General features: G+C 36.2%; 1 protein-coding gene across 3 annotated transcripts in view; it reads left to right on the top strand.

Moving 5' to 3' along the window:
• CNTNAP4 (contactin associated protein family member 4) overlaps positions 1–23,129 on the top strand; it is a 213,234-nt gene that overhangs the window by 95,529 nt on the left and 94,576 nt on the right. For 2 of the 3 annotated variants that reach the window (XM_019646480.1, XM_019646479.1), the window contains exons 4-9: positions 4,521–4,724; positions 5,363–5,547; positions 6,352–6,495; positions 10,086–10,347; positions 17,426–17,575; positions 22,392–22,563. In XM_019646480.1, the coding sequence (XP_019502025.1) occupies positions 4,521–4,724; positions 5,363–5,547; positions 6,352–6,495; positions 10,086–10,347; positions 17,426–17,575; positions 22,392–22,563 (1,117 nt within the window). Of the gene's footprint in view, positions 1–4,520; positions 4,725–5,362; positions 5,548–6,351; positions 6,496–10,085; positions 10,348–17,425; positions 17,576–22,391; positions 22,564–23,129 lie in introns of those variants that run through there. The other variant, XM_019646481.1, reaches the window with a different exon arrangement.

The raw sequence follows: 23,129 nt of genomic DNA, 5'->3' as shown, positions 1-23,129 counted from the left end.
ACTGTTTGATAAAAGATAGGAATAAATGTATCATTGACTATTCATTTAAATATTAATATTATTTTGGATGCTTAATTTAGTGTTTTTATCTAAAATAATTATTGAGTTGGATTAAGAGTATTAATGGCATATACTCATCTCTTATAAATTAGATTCAATGTAAAGGAATATTGTTATAAGTCAACTGAACTTTTGTGAGAATGTGTTTGTATTGGTAGTGCTCTATTAAGAGTTCAAAATCTGAAACTTTTGTAAAATAGTGAAAATAAATTCACCCTGAACATTATCGGTGATGGCAAAGACTTGAAATGTTCCTTTCCCAGTCAATGATCTAAAGTCCAAGTGTGATTTTTAAGTTAGTAGCATTAGAAGTAAAATTGTCAAAGACATAAAAAAATGACTCTCATTCAAATATAGAATAAACACATATTAAAGATGCATTTGATTCATTAATGAAGGAGCCAGAAGGATGGTAAAGCTAGTTCAAAGAAAATTCAAGAGACTTGAGTGCATATAGGAATCCAAGAAAGAACGTTAGATTACTATTACTACTAGGTTAAGTACATGAATGGTTAATCCCAACAGGACAATAAAAAACCATAACCTTTGGGGATGTATTTTCTACCAGACGGAAGTCATTTGCATCTCTACTGGGAAAAACAAACTATAAATTAACATGGAACTTGACAGAGTCTGGCCCTAATCAGTAATAAATAATAAAATCAGACTTTTATTAATTCACCTAGAATTAAATAATCTTTAGCTGGACCTGTTAGAAAATGCTCCAGTATGACATTGAAGGGATGTGAAGTTATGTCTTTGATTTATTTTCAGTTTTTCCAATTTTTAACAGGAGTACCATTCACTCTAAGAGAGATTCTATGCCTGTCTCTCCCACCAGCATCTTTGCAGTGCTAGTACTGACGATGACACATTGGATTCAAACGCTATCTCTCTCTCCCAAGATTAGCTTTTTCAGATTTTCTGATTTTTATATCATTAACTTTATGCATCATAACTCAGTGTTTTATGATTATTGTTTAAAAGTGAATACTTTTTACATATCAGATATGTTGTATAAATAGCTTTCGATAACAGTGATTTATATTAGAGCTATTATGAGTTTTCTATCTAAAGTAATACTGTTAGGAATCATCTGATTATTTTCCTGAGACTCCGTACGTACAGAGGGTGCCAAAAAATATATATATATATACACATTTTAAGAAAGGAAAAAACTGTATTAAAATTGTAATACAATTTTATTAACACCATCTTTTGAGTGAATGCCATACTACATGGAATTGCTACCGTAATTCAATTCAACTTTGAAAAGTAATACATAGATAACATCTCTTAAAATGTGCACATTTTTTTGTCACCCCTGGCATGTGTCACATACAGGTTACATATATGTAGCTTGAAGCCTTGCTGTGCTGACGTAATACGTTCTGAATTACGCTTCTTTCCCCCGGAAGAGTGTTATTCACATGCACGTGACTCTGTGATGTGAGTGTAGCCAGTTTGTTGATTCTTCAACTTCACTACTTTCTTGTTTTCAGGCCCTTTTTTCAAGGCCAGCCCCCCAACTCCTGCTTCTTCCTCTGAGCTAAATTACTGACTGTCCCTGTAGTTTCTCAGGGACCCTCAGAGCTTCCTTTTTCAACAGTGAAGGAGAGACTGTATTGGGAGAATGTCTAGGCCTCTTGAAATTAAATGTTCCAAGAGAAACTCTAGTTTATGGGGACAAATATTGCACTCAGAGACGCGGAGAATAGGAAGATTATTGATTAGATCTGCTTCAGTGCCAGGTTTCTAGGCCTGAGAACTGAGTTTCTTCAACTACCTTAACTAAGGTGACCTCAGCCTTCTTTTAACCTTGATCATAACCCCTATTATAGTCTGTCATGAACTTATTTGTTCTCTTGTTAATTATTGTCCACCTCACTGAATGTAGACACCATAAGGGTAGGGGCCATGTTTGTGTTGGTCACTTTTTTAATCTCAGCATGCATCACAGTACCTCAAACATGATGGACTAAATAAATATTTGTTGAATGAATGCACCGAATTACTTAGTGTTTTATCTGTGAAGTAAGAAGAAAATAGGCAAGAGTGAGGGAAAATGGTGAGTGGCTTCAGTTTAAGACATGAAACAATATATCGTGGCTTTCGGCATCAATTATTTGATAGGGTTTTCACGACCCCGTTTTACTGATGGAAATATTCCAGTCACAAAAGCGTTAGGTACCATGAAAGGTTAATATGACCATTAGAGTGTAATAATGACAATAGTGAAGAAGATGAAAAAAGGAATGGTAGGCAGAAGTAACACAGACTAAACTTTTCTTGGAAAAAAAAATTCTCTTGGTAGCTAACTCCAAAAATAGACTTTATCTAAAATAAAATCATGATTATGACGGTTGTCTTTAAGCAATACATTAACTCAGAGATAACTGCGTTGCTCCAAATGTGTCCACATTTAAAGTCTGTCTTATTGGAGTTTCTTAATTTATTGTAATCTAATAATCATAGAGCACATTATTTGTATTTGACACAGAGTTATGTTTTTACCATGCACATTTATTTAGCTATATAACAAGGAATAATTGTTTGGTTCACATGATGCTTTCTACAGAATGCAATGTTTATTCATGTGTACTTGGTGAACACATTCTTTATAAGTGCATTAACAACATGTGGAAACATTAAACCTCTGAAATTTCAAAAGATAGCTGTATAAAATGCTTGAAAAAAATTTGGGGTGTGGTGAATACAGTGATTCACATTAAGTATGATGGATAACCTGCATGAAATGTATATTGGGGTGTACAAGTCACTGTAATAATTTTGTCAAATGAAACAAGATGCCATTTCCTGGCGAGAAGTCAGCTAGCCAGTTGAAAAATTGCTTCATATTTTATTGGGTTTCCCCAACCTCTTCATTTATTACATAAATGCATTTTTGAGGATAATTGCCTTTAAAAAAAAATCTTTGACTTGTGAAATGTAGAAAACACTGCTAGATTTTCTGAGTATTATCAGTTTCTTTGTGTGTCTCTTGTTAAGGGTGCAACTGATTTTGACAGATGAACTCTTATGTTACTGGTATAACATGACATCTTTTTTAGATGAAATGAATAAAAGTGATCTTGACAATGAGTAGATAAGACACTGTCAGGAAGCTGAAAAAACATGTCAATGTCACAGTTATGACACAAATGCTACAGAACAGCCCTTGTAATATCATTAAGTGAATGTCTTTTTAACGATGCCCTTGAAGAGACAGACAATAGCATTGCTCTTAAATACTATTACTTAGCCACAAAAATAATCAAATCAAACAAAACACAAAGGTTAGTTTAATATTATTTGAAGTGACATTTGATGAGTCTGATGTATGTGTGTGTGGTTGTATGTGGATCTCCTTTATTTTTTATTTATTTATTTATTTATTTATTTTTAGCTGAGCCATCCTGCTACCTATTGGCAGCTTAGCGGCTGCTCAGCTCGGGCTGGCCTCGAACCGCTGTTGCTCAGAGCTCAAACTCTTGAGCGAGCTCTTAACCAACTGAGCCATTGGATCTCCTTTATATACTGCATGTATGAGAGGATTTTGAGACATCAAAAACCACTTTTTTAGGAGTTAAAAAAATAACTTCAACATGTCAAGAACACTGTGGAAAACACTGACCATGGAATATGCAAAGTGGTTTTATGGGCATTAATTATAACCTTTTTCTGATTTTATTTTTTTATGGAATGAGAAAAGAACAAACTTTACCAATATAAGAGAAAATTAGGAATACATTTTATGTTTTTTATTTTTTATTTTTAAATTTTTTTAAAGATTTTTATTGGGGAATTGGGGGAAGGGGAACAGACAAGTTGCTGTCCTTTTTTGTTCTTCAGTCTAGTTGTGGAGGACGTTGCTTCACTGGCCCAAGTTGGCACCATCATTGTGCTCTTCCCGGGTGAGGCAGATCAGTCACTGGCTTCTGGATGGCCGCTCACTGCGGCTGCAGGCTGCTCACGCTGGCTGCTGGCTACACACGGTAGCCCATGGCAACCCACTGCAGCATGGGCTGCAGCCTATGCCATCGCTGGTGACTCACGGCAGCCCAGCTACATGTTGAACTGTTGTTCAGCATCTTAGCTGTAGAGGGCAGTGTCACTGGCCCTCATATGTGGGATCCGAACTGGGGCCCTCTCGTGTCCCAAGCCAGCTCTTAACCAATGTGCCACTCAGCCAGCCCCTAGGAATACATTTTAAAATGTATTTCTAGATCATGAATTTTGTAAATAGGTTAGTAAAGACTAAAATGGCATCAATCCCAGGTATCAAGAGGGAATTAGACATGTGCTGACTTTATTTCCCCTTATTGTGACTCGCTTGGAGCTGGACTAGACGTGTATGCATGTAGGTATTAATATGATGCCTTCTTGATGCATAGACATTTCAAATGCTTAATGAAAAGCATTTCTATCCTTAGAATAACTCGTAATTTCTTTGTCTCTAGAATCAGAGGTGCTTGATCTTGATGGAAAAAGCTCCCTTCTCTACAGATTTGATAAAAAATCCCTGAGCCCGATAAAGGATACTGTTTCTTTGCAATTTAAAACCGTGGAGAGTGATGGGATTCTACTCCACAGGGAAGGGCAAAATGGAGATCACATCACACTGGAATTAAGAAGAGGAAAACTCTTTTTGCTTATTAACTCAGGTAAAACTGTTTGGTGAAGTGCTTGAAAAATCTGGTCCTTTAGATATCACTTCAGTCACTTTATGCTTTTATAGCTTGTCTTGTAACAATTAAGGTGCCTTATTTCCAGATGCAAGGACATCTACACCAATATTGTATTTTCACATAAAAATGATTCATATTTTACAAATTGTATGACCCTCACTCAATCAATGTCTTATGTAGTGCCAATAGACCTGCATAGTTATTGGGTTGTTGGAAAAGTCATGATGCGTTTTTGCAATGAAAAACAGAAAAAATACGTCATGACTTTTCCAACCACTCAATATTTCTTAATGTCTTGAAGAAAGGAATGGGTCATTGAAAAATATTAAGGTAGTAAAAATAATGGGGTTGTATCAAAGATAAAATTTATATTGAAAATGAGCACGTGATTGGTAATACTAATAAAAAGAATTAACAGTGGAAGAAATTATAGCAAGGTTGAGAGGGTATTATATTCCAGCTTCAGGAAAATCCATACTGGTGTTTTGGATGGGTTGCATGGAAAAAGATTGTAATTATTATGAAAGATGCTGGCCCACAAAAAGGAAACTTTTTTTTTTAAGATGGGAATAATGGTACTGTGATTGATTGATTGATTGATTTTCTCTTCTAAGGTGACACTAAACTGCCCTCTACTCACACCCTGATTAATCTCACCCTGGGCAGCTTGCTGGACGATCAGCATTGGCACTCGGTGCTCATCCAGCGGTTGGGCAAACAAGTCAACTTCACAGTGGATGAGCATCGGCAGCGTTTCCACGCCCAAGGAGAATTCACTTACCTGGATCTTGACTATGAGGTGTGATGGCTACGTTTCAGTCAATATACGTGTTATGATGTGGATGTGGTTTAGCCTAGCAAAAGACAATACACTAGAAAGAACCCCACTGTTAGAGTAAATCCAAGACCTGGTGAAGTGCTTTCCCTAGGTGACATACCTCACAGTAGCAGATTTGGACATACACTACTGAGGCTTCTATGTCTCACAATATGTTAGTATTTTTATTGTGAAGAGAGAGATCATCTTTTTTTACCTGAGATGTATAGTCACAGGATGTCACATGTGGGAAATCTCCAAGGAGAGATCTCATTACCACAAGTAAATATCAATTGTGTTGCATGATTTTTTTTGTGCTATAGGACACCACTGAACAGTGTGGATTTATGGAGAGGATGTAGCAATGAATAGATTAATTAATTCATTAATAATCAATTCAAATGCACAGATATCAATGTATGCCAGAAATGTATATAAAATAAAATGTCATTGTAATTGGTTACATTATTGAACAGATCAAGATTTACCGTGGATAGAATGATGTGTTTTTGTTCATCAACCAATAAATATCAAATCCAGGGGTTATTAGCAACTTGTAAGAATAATCAAAGTCTAATATAAATGAAAACCGAATGTATATAAATTTGTTTAAAACCTGTATCTTAATTTTTAAAAATATCCATTTGAAATGAGCGATATGGCAGTGTAGGGTGATGAAAAATTGATCTATGTGATGATTACAGCTATAGTTGCTAATCATAATTCTTTAAGCAGATTATCAGAAAATCACTAAACAATATTATTGATGCCATTTTTCTTTCTAAGATCAGCTTTGGAGGGATTCCAGCACCTGGAAAATCAGTGTCATTCCTCCATAAAAATTTTCATGGGTGTTTAGAAAATCTCTATTATAATGGAGTGGATATCATTGATTTAGCCAAGCAACAAAACCCACAGATCATCACAATGGTAAGAAAGTCTTCATGTGAAGAAAGGAGTAAAAACTAAGCACTTTTCCACATGTTATAGTTGCTCCATTTTGGCAATGATGTTTTAAAATTTACTCTTATTCTTTTAAAACTTTTCTCTGCTTGACAGTATGCATATAAAGGATTAATTCTATCTAAAGGAATTGTAATTCACAAGGCATGATTATTTTATTTTATATAACGTAAAGCAGGGTTTGTTGGGTTTTTTTTTACAGTTGATAATTTAATTTCGTTGTGATATTATTATTCCCAGGAGACTAATTTCCTTTGCCCTGTAATTTCCTTAATAAGATATTCCCTGGCAAACTCGCTCAACAAGCATACTGAGTTCCTGGAGTCAGATAACATCCATGTCTATTAGAGAGGCATTTGAAAAACTTGTATTTTGCCATGGTCATTTATTACAAATAAAATAAACTAATAGGCTGTTAACAACATTTGCATCTGCCAATCTGTCCCAATAGCAGTGTTGGTCAGGCTGCGTTATATTCTAATTCTATGGAAATGGGGCAGAATTTAAAGATAAGTGTGTTGGTCAGGGTCCAGTCAGGGAAGCAGCACCGCTATGAGTTCTATGAACAAGGGATCTATTTTAGGACCTGGCGCTTAACAATTGTCAGAGGAGCTGGACAGTGGAGGCCAGCTGTCGAGAAGAAGAGATGGAGCAACATGAAGGAGAGCCGGGGCAAGCTGGAACCAGCTTCTCTGCGGCCATGCTTCACTGCGCATGTGCCCCCTCCACCCCTCCCAACACACACACACACACACACATAACCTTTGTGGAAAATGGCCAGTGTTTCATTTCTAACCCGAATATCATGCAAGCTCCCTATTTTGGCTAACTTTGAACCAGAACCAGACAAGAAGGGATTCTGGGAAACATGGTTTTCAGTTTAACAAGCTTGACGATAGAAAAGCACACACATATATCCATTTGGACATATTTCTTTAATTGTTCAAAATTCAATATGTAAACTTAAGCTCACGTTGTTATCTGCAAATCCCAAAGGACATCATGGGAATATGTATTGTTTATGAAATATTTTATTCCTAATTCTTCTGTGTGAATTGATGGTGTTTATATGAATATACCATTCAGTGAAATTTAAAAAAAAATTATAAACGGGAAAATGATTTCAGAGAAAAATAAAAAATATGGGTAGATGTGTATGTTTAATCGGCAAAACGAGTTTCTAGAAACCGCTCGTGCAAGTAACACTCACTTTTGACTGGCAAGAGGATTTACTGCATGCAGGGCAGCAGGCAACCGTCCAAATGATGCATGAGACCAAACTGCATCTGGTAAACGTTTCCATTTTTGCTAGGTTTGTTAGTCTTATAATTGTTTTTACATTTTGGGTCAGTGTAGTTAACCCTTCAGCTTGTTGTTATTTCATTCACTGGGACAAGGTATTTGTCTACAATGAAAGCTAATTCACTTTTAACAGAATGACAATATAACCAGGAACTTTTGTTTAGCTAAGACTAAATGGTTTAATTCCAATGTGCATTCTTCTAAGTAAAGTTGATTTCATTGACTTTTCAAACCTGTATTTGGAAAATTTATCAAAGATTATTGTCAGGAAAAATGTAAACATTTCATTTCTGAAGCATGTTAAGGAACATGTTTCATTATTTCTAAATAATTCAGACCTTAAGTTTCTTTTTTTATAAAAATCCTTAAATATATGTTTTACTCTAATAACAAAATAATTTTTCAGATACAGAATTTTAATGAAAATTTATGCAATCTAATGTATCTTGAAGATCTATTTTAAAACCATTAGATGAGAAGTAATACATGTAAATCTGATGACAAAGGCATCATGGTAAGAAAAAGACAAAAATAGTTTTTTAAAAAGGGAATGTAAGTAGTACATTGTACATTGTAGTATCCAATATAAAACCTGAAGAAAACAAGGAAAAGTCAAAAATAGGCAGAGGCTATGCAGACCAGTATGAGGAAAGCAAGTCCAAAGGAGCAGCAAACTCACGAAAAATGATTACACACCATTGTTAGTCAGGTTAAAGAAAGATAAATAAGAATGATATATTACTTTGGCATTTTGTCACTGAATTTGTACAAATTTAAAAGGTCTATGGTACCTATTCTTGGCAAGGATATGGCAATATATCCTCATATTTTACTAGTAGGAATATGGAGTATCGTAACTTTTTATTTTTGGAGGGGAAGCTAGAAATATTTATTATAACATGTAGTTCTGTATTCAGAGCCCTCTTCTGTAGAACTGAAAATACAAGTACACACAGAAGCGTGCAGAGTTATTTATGACGAGCATCATTGGGAGAGGCAAAACCTGGAGACAAAGTGCTTGCACATTAACAGGAAAGCAATTAAGTAAAAACTGGAACATTCACATACTAAAATAGTATTCAAGCAATAAAAAGAAGGAATTAGGCTCATGTCAGGTAACTCAAAAGGGTTCTCATAGGTATATTTTAGTGATAAAAATCATGATATAGTAAACGGCATAAAACATGACTCCTATTTTTATAAACAAATAATGCCCAGTGTGTAGGTATATGTATTCTTAGACATATATTTAAGTGTGTATATGTACATATAACTGAACATATAACTAAAACTATATATATATAATGGATATTTAAGTCAATGGGAACAGAGAAAAATATGAAAAAATAGGGAAGGAAAAAACAGCAGCTCATTAATATTTATTACATTATGAGGTGGATTAGAAGCCGAAGGCAGCAAAGGGGTGAAATGAGTGGGCAGGGAAAGCCAAGTGAAAGATGAAAACAAAGAGTTGGCTCAAATTTTTATTGAATTTAGCTACATTGAGTTAGATACCTTTGTGAAAGTTGAGTGATGGAGAGAAAAAGACTTCACCTAGAAAAACTCAGGGACATAGATAGAGAGAACAAACTGATGGGTACCAGATGGAAGGGGGTTTGCGGGGCTGGGTGAGAAAGGCGAAGGGATTAAGAAGTACAAATTGGTCGTTACAAAAGAGTCACAGGGATGTAAATACAGTATGGAGAATATAGTCAATAATATTGTAAAAACTATATATAGTGTCAGATGGGTACTAGACTTACTGGGGAGATCACTTCATAAATTATATAAGTATCTAACCACTACGCTGTATACCTGAAACTAATATAAAATAATACTGAACTTTATAATTTAAAAAATCATGGGGATATATATATATATATATATATATATATATATATATATATAGTACTGCATAGGGAATGTTGTCAATAATATTACAGTATCAGATGGGTAATAGACTTATTGGGGTTATCACTTTGTGAGGTATATAAATGTCTAGTCACTGTGTTGTTTTGTATACCTGAAACTAATAAAAAAGAAAAACCAGGGAAAGATTTGCCTGACCATAATATCACTGGATTTGAAGAACCTTTAAGATGTATGGCAAGAATTTGAATTTTCATGTTGAAAGCAATTTGTTGTTTTAAATCAAGGATAATTTGAGATTGATAAATAGCCTTTGTGACTATTTCAATTTGTTACTCATGTGATGCGATTCATTCCTAAAGCTTTTTCTTTTACTTTATTCTCAGGGCAATGTGTCATTTTCTTGTTCACAACCACAGTCTGTGCCTGTGACTTTTCTCAGCCCCAGGAGTTACTTAGCACTGCCAGGATCTCCCGGGGAGGACGAGATTTCTGCTGCTTTTCAATTTCGAACCTGGAATAAGGCAGGGCTTCTGCTATTCACTGAACTTCAACTGGTTTCCGGGGGTCTCCTGCTCTTTCTTAATGATGGAAAACTGAAGCTGAGTCTCCACCAGTCGGGAAAACTACCCAGTGACATCACAGCAGGTAATACGTGTATTCCTGTAGGCAAAGCATATGTGTTGGAAAGATTTGATTATCCCTCTGTCCTTCTCCATAAAATTTTATGTATAACCATAATATTAATATTTGTTTGATAAGTGAATATCTGCGTTAATAAGATTATCAGTAGTCTTCCTTAGAGGAGCTTGATTCTAATTTCCTTTCAAATATGGCCGCAACACTAGCAGTTCTTATTAACCAAAATGATATTTATGGGGAAATAGAAATTTCCTTCTATGACCTTCTTGCTCACTTCAGATAAATCAACGTATGCTGAGAAAATGTGTTTTTTTTGGGGGGGGGGGAATGTAAAAGACTGAAGTGGGTCGAAAAGTTTACTGGGTGTCTTCAGTGGAAAACTAGGCATTGTCTAATATATCAATAGCTATTAGTTTTACCTGGTCTGTGAGAGAAAGAGAGAGGGCTTTCTTGTATCTCTGTCTCTTTCTCTACATTAATGTTGTAAAACCTAAATACTTAGTCAAAGTAACTTTACTTACTGATGTATTCTGTACAGAGTTGGATATATTTGGGGAGAGTAAAATGATTCATGCAAAGTTCCTCTTTGGGGCACCAAATGGAGTTCTCGTCACTTCTAGGCAGTATAGTATCATTTTAATGATTCAAAGTAATATAATTAAGAAGACTAGATGAGTGTCTGGAAAATTAATGTCTAATTTAGGTCAGTGCTTTGGGTGAAGGGTATTTTTGTCTCTTCATTAAAATTATATAATTTTTGACAAGGGATCTCCATCACATTTTCATAGATACGGAATAACATCCAAGCCAAGCAACTGGAGGTTACATTGGGGTAAATTGCTATATCAATTTAATAAATGATCTTTAAAAACAATTTGAAGATGCCATTCTACTACTCTTCTATATTAACTGTGACCAAAATTAATAGGCTATGACTGGGAGAGGAAAAAAAGTTAAAATACAGTTGAAAACTAAATATAAGAAAAACAACAATTATACAAATGGATACACAAATGTGTAGCCTTTATATATCTTTTTTGTTGTACGACTGCTTAAATGTGGGAGCTGAACATTCAGTGTTAATTATAATTTTTAAGAGGTACTATGCTGTGACTTTTTAATGTAATGGGGTAGATTTGCAGGCTTGACAGAGGAAATAAATCAGTGTTGTATTAATAATTATTAGGTTCCCTAAAATGAGGGCCTAAAAATGTAAGCCTGCCATTAATGTGTAGTTTATTGTGATTTATTTGACATCCCCAGAAGTGGTTATATTCATAGCCTAATTCTCAACATTTTAAAGAAACTGTTTCAGAACAATGAAGCTAGTTCATTTCTAAACACTTTACGAGCATGTATATTTAATAAATTACTAGGTGTACATCTATATAGAATATACTGAATGATATAAAAATCTCTAAATTAATGTTTAAATCCATATACAACGTAATCTATTATGACATCATATGACTTACTGTGATTGTTTTCATACCTAATAATGAGCCTAGACTAAGTATGATTATGAATATAAAAAATTGTTACACTTCAGGTAATACAGTTAGGCCTTTTACTTCATCATTTCCCTACACTCATGTTTTCTAGTTTCTTTCAAAATATTAATTTTTGCTAGTTTCCGTGAGGCAAGTATATTTTGCATTTGTAGTAGGCTGTTTAAATGGTAGTTGAATGGGTGGCCAGTTTGTTCTCTTAGGGAAAGACTTACCATCCTATGTTTCACCTGTACAATGTTTAATGATTAAATCAGTTGTCAGCATGTATTATAATGACTCTTTAAAGAGCATCAATTACTTATTGGTAGATTAGTGCCGTATTTTACTAAATCTTTCCGGTATAAAAGGATGCCTTAATTTTTATTAACTATTATAAATTACTAATTTTATGTTTTAAAAACTCAAAATTTTAATGTTTTACAATGGAATAAAAATTAAATTGTGTTGAGGAAAAACTGAATTGTACAAATGTTTGAATTATCAGGCTGCAATTTTAATGTGATAATACAGTTTTGCAAATTGTAATTCTTTGGAAAATATGTCAGCCTGTATCGTTTTTGAAATATTAAAGATATTATATTAATCCAAGTAAAAAAAATATTAGCAGTATTACAAAAATCCCTTATGACACAAAATACATTCAGTCCTTATCGCTTTTATAGATGTCAAAGCAAAAATCATTCAGATAGCATCAAAAACCCAATAAACAACACATATATTGTTACATGTTGTTATGTTGTATGGTGATGTTTTTCTATTGAAAACAAATTCTTCATTGTCAAATTTGAGATTTCTGCTATGATTTTCGCATTTCTGCTGCTGCTTTTTGCCTGAAGGTGAAAATCAGGGCTATGAACAAGCACTTTGCTCCCACGGGCAGGACCTGGCAGCTGTGAGCTTGCAGAATATGAGATGTTTCTGCATTTTTCATTTACTAGGTATTCGTGGTTCTTCTGGCCCTGGCAGTGGAGCAGCCATCTTGATTTGCCTCACCCAGGAGAAGCCTTTTTATATTCCCCCTTCTTTCACTGTTGGAATATTCCTACCCTCTTAGGTTGTAACCCTGTCACTCCCTTAAACTCCCACTTTGCCCTAAAGTGAGTGGTACCAATGACCTCCATATTTTCTTTCATCTTGGCAAGAGCTACTGGTATCCAGTGGTTTGGATCTTTGATCCTGGTTAGTGGGAAAAAGAAATCTCTGGCACTGAAAGGTATTTGGAAACAGGCAAAACACTTCAGCTGTCCCTTGGATAGTGGCCTATATATAGTATAATTGCCTTTTGCATCATTGCAAAGAACCCATGCTATACTTTTTCTTTGTATATCTCACTCCATGGCTGCCTATTCTAGTCTTATGAGAGAGTCATGGTGGCTAAGCTCTTACAATATTTCTGTAGCAATGTAGGAGTGCTACCAGAAGGTTATATATGAGGAGGAGCGGATATAAACCTTCCTCCTCCTGCTGTATTTGGTGTGTTCTCATGGTTTGGGCCTGAGAGTGTGAGAAAAAGAGCATGAGAGTGAGTGGGAGAGGAAGAGGGAGAGAGAGAAGGAAAGGGAGAGGGAGAAGGATGAGGAGAAGAGGAGGAGGAGGAGAGAGAATAGAAAAGAAGGGAGAGGGAGTGAGTGGAGGGAGAGGGATGGGGGAGGGAGAGATTTCTGGTACACAATCCTATTCTCTCTGACTAGCTGCAATTGCAAGCACTTCCATTCATTATTCCATTTTTCTGTTATTCCATTTAGAGCTGCCAATGCTTCCCACCTAAAGACCACAGTGATCACACCTGTAATCAAGCAAGCTGGGTTTATTGCTTATTGTAAAAGGACACTCACCCTGGGGAACCATGGGGGTGTCTTCATTCAAAGGTGTTAAGGATGATTTATTATAGAAGGAAATGGAAAATTGCTCTAGATTAAAAGCTGCCAGGAAGTGAGGGTAATTGTATGATTAGCTATCTTTGTAAATATTATGTAGAAAGATGGAGGAATGAAGTAAGGCTAAAAAAAAAAAAGTTGCCATTCATATTATCCAGGAGAGGAAGTTTGGTATTTTTGTGGTTTTCACCATATTCTTGCTTTTCATCTGTGCTTAGACAAGATTATAAAATAGTCTTGATTTTTTGGGGGCGTCCCATCTCATTGTTGTCACAGAGTGACCTTGTCTGGTATTGATGTGCTGGGTTTTGTTCAGCAGGAGAACACCAAGGCCACGCTGAGTGCCCTCCGACTGCTCAAACCACGAAGGCCCAGCTGAGGGGCCAGGCCAGTTCCTAGCTCCCTTAGCAGCTGCTTTTCTGTTTCTCAGAGTTAATGGTTTAACATGAGCCTAAAAATAAAGAGACCCCCTGTCCTGTAGGCAGGCAGAGCAGAGTGTGGGTTTTGGAATCAGCTCAGCCGCTGGATACTACCTGAGTGATTTGTTTGTCCTCCTCAGGCCTCACAGCCTCCATATTTAAAATGAGAATAACAACAGCAGTGTTGAAGACTACATGACACAGTGCATATAAAGCACACAGTACCTATTATGAATGATAGTTCAGTAAAACTGTTATTTTCGTAGTATTCTACCAGCAACATTCCCCCTCCCCCAGACTCAGAAATTGTAAGCGGTGGAAGCAATATATTAGAATTAGCATTTAGTTACCTAATATTATGATCGAGAAAAAAAAATACAAGCTCCACCATTCCTCTTTCTCCTTCCCCTCTTTCGCATACTTTTGAAAGGGGGGCTCACGTCTCATCCCACCTAAAAGTGGGAAGGAGTTGTATGTATATTTCAAAAAGAAAAAAAACAATCTGATTTAAACATTATCCTTTCATTATACAGAGTTAGGTGAAATGTGTTGAACAGGTCCTTCATTATTTAATTGGAGTAATAAATCCTGTTGATGGGGAATAAATTTCCTCATCATAAGTGAATGATGTCTATTACAAACGAGGCTTGAGAATAACTTTCTGAAGGTCTCCCCACCAACATAGCACAACTCTATAACCTGCAAGCTGGGCAGATGGGTGCATGTAATGTGCCGAACTACCCAGTGGGCTGTTCTGATAGTCTTTTGTTCTTAATTTGAATTGGGTTTGATTTTGACAGAAGGAATCTCGGAGCTTCTGGCTTAATCCTGCTGCCTGTCCAACCCAGCAGCTACCTAGAGCACTGCTATTCAAAGTGTGGTCCCTGGCATGGCACTGGTTTAGGGAAATTCTTATCACCAAGATGAGTACAGAAACTGAGATGAAGCTCTTCAAAGCTGCTATAGCAATAAGATATCACAACATCTGGTCAGCGGGATTGCAGTTTATGTCTTCTGGATTTAATTATTTAGTAATTCGTTTTTATTGAATTTGATAAAAGTATCAATCCACAATAGATTGGAAAAGAAAAATGTTCATCCCCTCAGGTAGTCTGGGAAGCACTGCCCTAGACCAGTGGAAAGCCTAAAATGAAATACTATTGTCGAAAAGTCATGCACACAGGCACATCCAGGCTTTGAAAAAGAGATGGTAGAAGACATGGGTGGGACAGAGAGAGTGGGAAGTGTCTGTGTGTGACGTAAAGCTCAAAACAAGGATTTTTCACTCTAAATGGGGACTCTTGAAGCACTGGATGACAAATCTGGGACATTTGATTTATTTTAGTCCAATCTTTTGCTGTCAGGAATTACGTAACTTTATTCAGCCCTCTATTTCAGAGTCTACTCTTAGAAAATATGTCTAAAAGCATCTAACCTACATTCTTCAGTTTTCAGGTCTTTCTCATTATCTTTTACAAACCAAACCAGAGTTAAGTCTTTGAAAATCTTTTTTTGCTTTATAGATGGAATGTGAAAATGAGCATTCATGCCCAGGATACAATTTGTGTTATACTATAATAAATGAGTCCAGGACAAAGAGCTTAATAGCCTAAGGGAGCTTCTATGCATTTTTTATCTGAAAGCTTGTGGTTGAAAATAGCTGAAGAAATAAAGAAATTGCACATAATATCAGAAGGGAGGCCCATGACCTTTGAGTTTAATAGAGTACTTATATTTTTGTTTATTAATTTGATCAGAGTTGAATAGTCAATGGATGTAAAACTTAATGATAAATCCACATCAGAGATGTTTTAAATTCCACCTGTCTGCCAAGTATTCAACCACAGAGCCCCTGTAGAATTAACTCCCTTTAAGAGGGAAAGACGACACCATGTCATAGATTCATGACCCTGGGACTGCCTTTGGAGGGGCTAAAGATTGTTTTTAGAGGTGATAATAAAACCTTGATTTTTGATTATAGCAATTTTTGATTGCATATATAAACTTGGGAAATACAAAAAAATGAATAAAACCAGTTTGCCTTCATGCAAAAAATTACTGTTTATTTGTAGGGATATTTTCTTTCAGTCCTTTCCCATATTTATACAAAAATTAGGACTGTAATTAGAATTATGCATAGAGAATCGATTCTCATTATTCACAACAGTTATGTTCTATAAAGTTGACATGCACGCTGGATTAGCAAATGCTGAACCATCGCTCCTAGGGCTTCTAGCACAACATTTTTGTCAACCAGTCGATACATAATCTTGTTTTATGTGTGATTCTGTTTATACACACCTTAATGTATATTGTTGACTCATTAACATGGAACTCATGGCGAACAGCAACATAACTCAGGCCTGAACGAAGCTTATCTAACACACATATGATCTGAAGGTACATCACAGCCCTTGTGCCCTTAGGAACACGAGACAACATTTTATCACTATGCTCAGGGGCTTTTAAATGGCAAAATCACCAACAAAACACAAAAATGTGAGAAAAATATGTTTATGTATGAGAGCTGAAACAAGCATCGCCTTGTTTTACTTTAGCTGTAAATATGTGTACCAATCAATTCACATTTTTCTCTGCTCTATGCATTTCTGTGAATGACTTCCAATGTGCCCCAAGTATTGATTTTGGGGTTCCAAATAAATTATGGCAAGTAGGTGAATTTGCAGGTAGCGAATCTGCAAATTATGAGGACCAACTTTGTAAATAGTGGTCTTTGCACACTCCTTTATTTTTTAACTTTTCATTATATTGGTAAACTTGCAATATTTGTTTTAGTCTCTTCAAATATTTTTGTAATGATTGCCTTGATATTCATTATTATACTGTAATCTTATAAAAGATGATCACATAAAAGTGTAAAAAAGCAGAAAAGTCATTGTATTGGGTATAACCTAGAATTTTGGAAAATATCTGTGCTCGTCCTAAACCCCTTCTTAAAACTAAATTACGTGATGGAAGCAGAAAATTAGTCCATGCCAAATAATTGAAAGATTTTAACCATTTAGGGTTGTCCAAAGTTGGGGATATTGTTCTCTCTATTGAAGCCCTAAGAAAGAAAGATAATAAAGCACCATTTTCCCTGTAGAGGGTATTGATTTCCGATTTGCCTTCTTTTCCTCTCTTCCTTTTTTAAATTTTTTATTAATAGATGTGAGTGTTGTATTTGATTGAGTGATATGTATATTGCTGTTTCTAACTAACTGCTTATTCTGTTCACTGTTGAGAGAGATCTCTGAACCTATGTAATCTCCCCTAGGTGTTGGATTAAATGATGGGCAGTGGCATTTCATCTCCTTATCTGCCCAAAGGAATCACCTGAGTGTGGCAGTGGATGGCCAGGTGGCCTCTGCTTCTTTCTCCCTGGGGCCTGAGCAGATTTATTCAGGTGGCAACTATTATTTTGGAGGTAAGAGAAGAGGTCAGGTAATATGGACAATTGAACCATATTTTCAGTTACTACTGCTGTGTCTTGGAAACGTCATCATATCTCACCTAGTGTCACTACTATGGAATAGTTTCTCACTTTCTTTGAACATAGAAATGTTGAGTTGTTTATGGTTTCTACAATGAGATTAATTGCAATTAGGCTGCCCTCTTCAGTTCTTACTTTCAAACTTTGTTATATTTTCCTAATGCTAAATGGTCATTATGTGTCTTTTTTCTGAGTTTATGGGCTGATTTTATTGCAGTATTTTCCTGATCATGTCTCTTAGCATCTCTGGAGCATTCTTATTGCTTTCCTACTGCCCTGTACAGAAGGGCACTGTTACACCAATGGACAAATAATCTAACTTAATTAGCCATAGAAACCTCTTCTCTTTGCTAAATGATAATGCACTGACTGATACATTTGATGAAATTTGGGCATCAGCCTTCAACACCAGGCCATCTCTCTCAAAGAGCAAAAACAAATGAAGCACTTACTTGCCCAGTGGATGTCTGATTGAACTGAAAGATTGGAAAGGAAACCTTGGAAATGGAAATGAATCTATAGCATTGAAAAGTTAAAAGAAAATGTCACATCATTTACCATTAGAAAGGCAAAGTTGTAAAACTGTTAATGGTAAGACTTATTTCTAATCATGACTCGAGGTGTTTTTTTATTGTCGTTGTTTTAAATTTTAATTGTTACTTCTGTTTAAAGTTACTTTTTAATTTGGTGCAAAGCCCAACATTTATTATTCATCAGTAAAATACAAATTCCTTTCTAAGAATTGACAGTAGGCACCTAGATCATGAATCATTCATCTGATATTAAGAGCAAACAAACAAACAAAACCCTACATAATCCATTACTATGGAAGGCAGCATAGTGCCAACCGCCTTAAAAGATGTAATTACTTCCTTTAGTAAGATTTGTACATTTCTGAACCAAGTTGTTTATAAAACCTTGGGCTATATGATTGATTTTATGGCAATCCATAGGAACACATTCCTTTAATAGATGGTAAGATATATAGACCAACTTAACCAAGAGCTTTCACTTCAAAGAGAAAGATTTAGAAGCACTAATAGATAAGGGGGGGAAAAAACAAGCACATTGTTAAATGATGCCAAAAAAAAAAAAAGTGATAAAAATAGTAGGCTGGATAAAAGTGTAAATCATGAAAATAGGATCATCTGTCTTAAAGTATTTTACATCCATGTTCAGATTTAACGATGCCTATTTTTTTTGCAGACAATTTTGATTGCTTTTATTCATACTCGTCATGTTTTATAGTGAAATAAATCACATGTGCACTCTGTAATATTGATTGTTTTTATTATACTACATATGATATACACAATTATATTTAAATAAACTTTTAAGTTGTGAGTATAGTTTTAGATGTACCCAAAAGGGGCAGAGATGCACAGCGAGTCCCCGTATGCCCCATACCATCCCCTCTGTCTCTCACCTCTTCCGTCATACATACAATTTAAAGAATTCGAATTGCTCTTGTGAAAATACACTTCCCCACATGCATTTCCCAGCTTCAGAAAGATAACATTACCAGCATCCATTTGTGCTTCCAGGATCATATTGCTTCCTCTCCCCAGGTACACACTGTGTTCTTGAATTGGGGGTTTATTCTTTCCCTCATCACCTTTATAATTTGACATTCATTAAGGTGTTTCTAAGTTTTTAAACAATATACTGTGGAAGCTTCCATAATAAAATGATAACATCAATATTTTTTTGTTTTTAAATAACCAATCTTAAGTTCACTTAGGTATGTCTGTTTAATCAGTCATCTTCTCAATTGGTACCCTTCAGTCCCAGAATTATGTTAGGTCTTGGCATGAGATTCTGGTCATTAAATACATGCCCTGCAAACTCCAACGCACGCTGAGATTTCCAGGGCTGGGTGCAAGGGGCTAAAAGAAAGCAGAGGACTCAGCTGCTCTATGTTTCCCCTTCCTCCCAGCCTTGTGCCTCCAGCACCCCGCAGAGGAGGTCTGTCCTTCTCGAAGCCCATGTTGGGCTTTTGGGCTGGTTATTCTGCATCCTGGACGTGGACTGGAGAGTGGGGAGAAGGTTCTGAGTGGGCATATCACCTTAACCTGTGGGGCCTCTTGGGGTCATGGGCAAAAGCATGACGGGAAGATGGCTAGAATAGGGTCCCCCAAAGTGCAGGACTGGCACAGGGGCCCTGATTGCCTGAGTGGTACTGGCAACGGGGTGACCAACTCGCCCCAGTTTGAGCACTGAAAGCTGGGATTCCTGCGAGCACCCTTCCCACCCCAGGGTGAACTGTGACCATTGGTCTCCCCAGAAAACTTTGTGTTTTGTGTGGATGAGGGCCCCCTTTTTTACTAGGATCTGTTTTATCTAGGTGGAAGGCTTTTATTGGGTAGTTAATTCTTCAGCCAGTTTATCTGCTAGTAAATAAATATGCCACGTTCTGAGACACTTCCTATCAGTTCTCCTTCGCTTCTCTTTAAATTCAATGGCAAGTTTCCAGTTGTCTTACCAGCAAATGGTCAGTCTAAGCTGACTGCGGGGCCTGCTGCAAAGGAGCAGGGTGTTTCAACAGACTTGGTTGTATCTCCATTCATTATAAGTTACACAGAAGACTGCAAGTTCAGGAGCAACCCACACCAAACCCCAATATCTGTCCATCATTTTACACTTTTTTTCTGCCCCCTCAAATGCATGCTTTTCAGAAAGTCAGACTGCCTCATGGTCAACTTTTATCATCTATAAATTATAAATTTTAAACCTGGGTTCTCCAGATTGAGGTTGGATGTCTAATTTCTGTACCCTCCTCTATGCAATCTGTTGTGCTATTGACTGACACACACGACAGCACAAGCTAGAGTTGCCAAACTATGTGCAGAATTCTCACACCCCTGCTTGTGCAGATCAAACGTTATCCATCCAGTGAGCTGACTGCATCACCATGCAGTGAAACCCGACATCTCACTCCTGGCACAGTGACACACAGTGATCATTTATCTGTCATCCTCAGAGGTGCTTAACATGCTGACTGCCTCTGCTAATGGATCCATCCATTAATTCAGCATTAAGTATTCCCCAGAAATCTTCATATTTTAGAACTTTCATCTCAAACGGGTTTCGGGCTGAACTCCTCTCTGCTATTGCATTATATTAACTTGTAGATGCCTGTCATCACGGAGTAATGAGACTAACCTAGCTTGAACCTTTCTTTGTTCTTAGCATCTCTTGCTATTAAACACTGTGGTTAGGGATATGAAGTACCTCATGATGTGAGGGTGTGCTATCTGTAAAGTTCCGTGACCTTTCCGTGTGACTACAAGTTTTCTTAGCTTCGTTTCCTACAGGCACGTTGCACAATTTATTTTATTCTGCAATAGTTTGAAATGTGTCAGGAAACACCACCTGGAGAAAAGGAGATTAGCATAGCTGTTTATATTCCTGGCATATTGTAGTTGCCCCCAAATATTATTGAACTAGTATCCTCTCAAGTTTTATTTTAACATTCTTAATTGGTTAATAAGTCATCTAGAAAACATACAGAGATATGGTAACCATATCCTACACCACAAAAGTGATTTAAGCACTGAAAATGTGTGTGGTATCATGTACAAATAAATTGATACTCAAAAGCTTTCATTACCTTTTCTTGATGTGTTACATTTGAAATGTCATCCTCTCCATGGGTTAAAATATAACATTTCAATGTATCTGATAACAGTTTTGACTATGAATCTGGCCTTGAATTGCCATGTAAATGCATTTTGTTAGGGAAATAAAGCATTAGGGATAAATATTCTTAGTCAAAATATTTAATTATATTGGACATTCGCACGTAGAAAACTAGCATGGATTGTACAGAATTATGAAGTTGCTGATTCATTTCTTATTCTTTGAAATTTTAATAGTGGTTGACAACCATAACAACAAAGAAAGATTAATGAAAAATGCATAAGTATAATATATGAGTTCATACTCCATAAAATTATTTATTTCACTTGAATAGAGAAACACTTAGAACATCATTAAACCCCAGACAATCATGGTCAATATTATAGTTCTTTATTATTTAAATAGTTAGTAGCAGGTTTTAGATGTGAGGGGAAAATAATCAATATAAATGGAACATTCTTTTATGAGGCAAAGAATAAATAAAAACAAACAGTGAAGTGTTTTTGACATTAAGTCACTGTGATTTATTAAATGCATACATACGAGTACATGGCTCTTATATGCATATGAAAATAAAGCATTTAAGTAAACTAGTTGGTAATTTTATTCCAAGTCAATATAACTTCTTTTTCAAATAGTTAACTTTAAATATAAAAGCATTTCACCATTATTGATTTATCTTTTCTTATCTACAGTGCACATTTTCATCCTTTATACTCTTCTTTTTGTGTTCCAAAGACTAAGTTTCTACATTTAAGTTATATATAATTTCATACTGCTGACTAACATGTTTAGGCTTCTGGAGCTAATATATGCACACATTTTAAAATTTGGATCAAATTAATATCCCTGCACACAATTATTATAACAGTAGTCATTTTCTGTGAACTCTATGATAATAAAGAGAGCTACATTGTATGAGTTGCAATTTGTAATTTAGAGCGAACTAATGATGACCGCAATGGGCTTTTTCTCCCTCTTTTAATTTAAGAAAATAATGAAACCCCTATTTTATTTTTTTAATGAAGTGTTCTATGATACTGACTCCTGACTCATGATTTTACTTTGATTTTATTCCTGGTTTTACTTTGTTTCTTTTTGTTTTTATCAGGTTGTCCTGACAACAGCTTTGGATCCAAATGTAAAAATCCCCTTGGTGGATTTCAGGGCTGTATGAGACTCATTTCTGTCAGTGACAAGCTGGTAGACCTGATTTCAGTTCAGCAGGGGTCTCTGGGGAACTTCAGTGACCTTCAGATAGACTCATGTGGAATCACAGACCGGTAAGAACCATCTCACTTCTTTTTTTTTTACCTGACCTGTCCATTGTTAAATGTTAGGTAGCAGATTAAAATTTATATGTAAAACATTTTTTTAAAGATTTTATTGGAAAATTGGGGGGAGGGGAACAGCATTGGGAAATCGGGGAAGGGGAACAGACAGGTAGACAAGTTGCTGTTTTGTTCTTCAGTCTAGCTGTGGAGGACGTCGCTTCACTGGCCCATGTTGGTATGATCATTGTGCTCTTCCCTGGTGAGGCAATCGGTCACCAGTCATTGGTTGGCCGCTCACAGCGGCTCCCGGTAGCTCACACCAGCTACCAGCCACTCACACTGGCTGCCAGCCACTCACGTAGCTCACAGAAGCCCACGGCAGCCCATGCCGTTGTAGGCGACTCACGGCAGCCCAGCTCCAGGTCGAGCTGTTGTTCATCATCTTAGCTGTAGAGGGCCGAGCATCACTGGCCTTCAATGTGGATCCGAACCGCAGCCCTGCTGCTCAGAGCTGGCGCTCCCAAGTGAGCTCTTAACCAGCTGAGCCACTTGGCCGGCCCTATGTAAAACAGCTT

This window comes from Hipposideros armiger, unplaced genomic scaffold (genome assembly GCF_001890085.2).
Source record: "Hipposideros armiger isolate ML-2016 unplaced genomic scaffold, ASM189008v1 scaffold_102, whole genome shotgun sequence".
NCBI lineage: Eukaryota > Metazoa > Chordata > Mammalia > Chiroptera > Hipposideridae > Hipposideros > Hipposideros armiger.
This window is presented reverse-complemented; position numbering and strand designations above follow the sequence as displayed.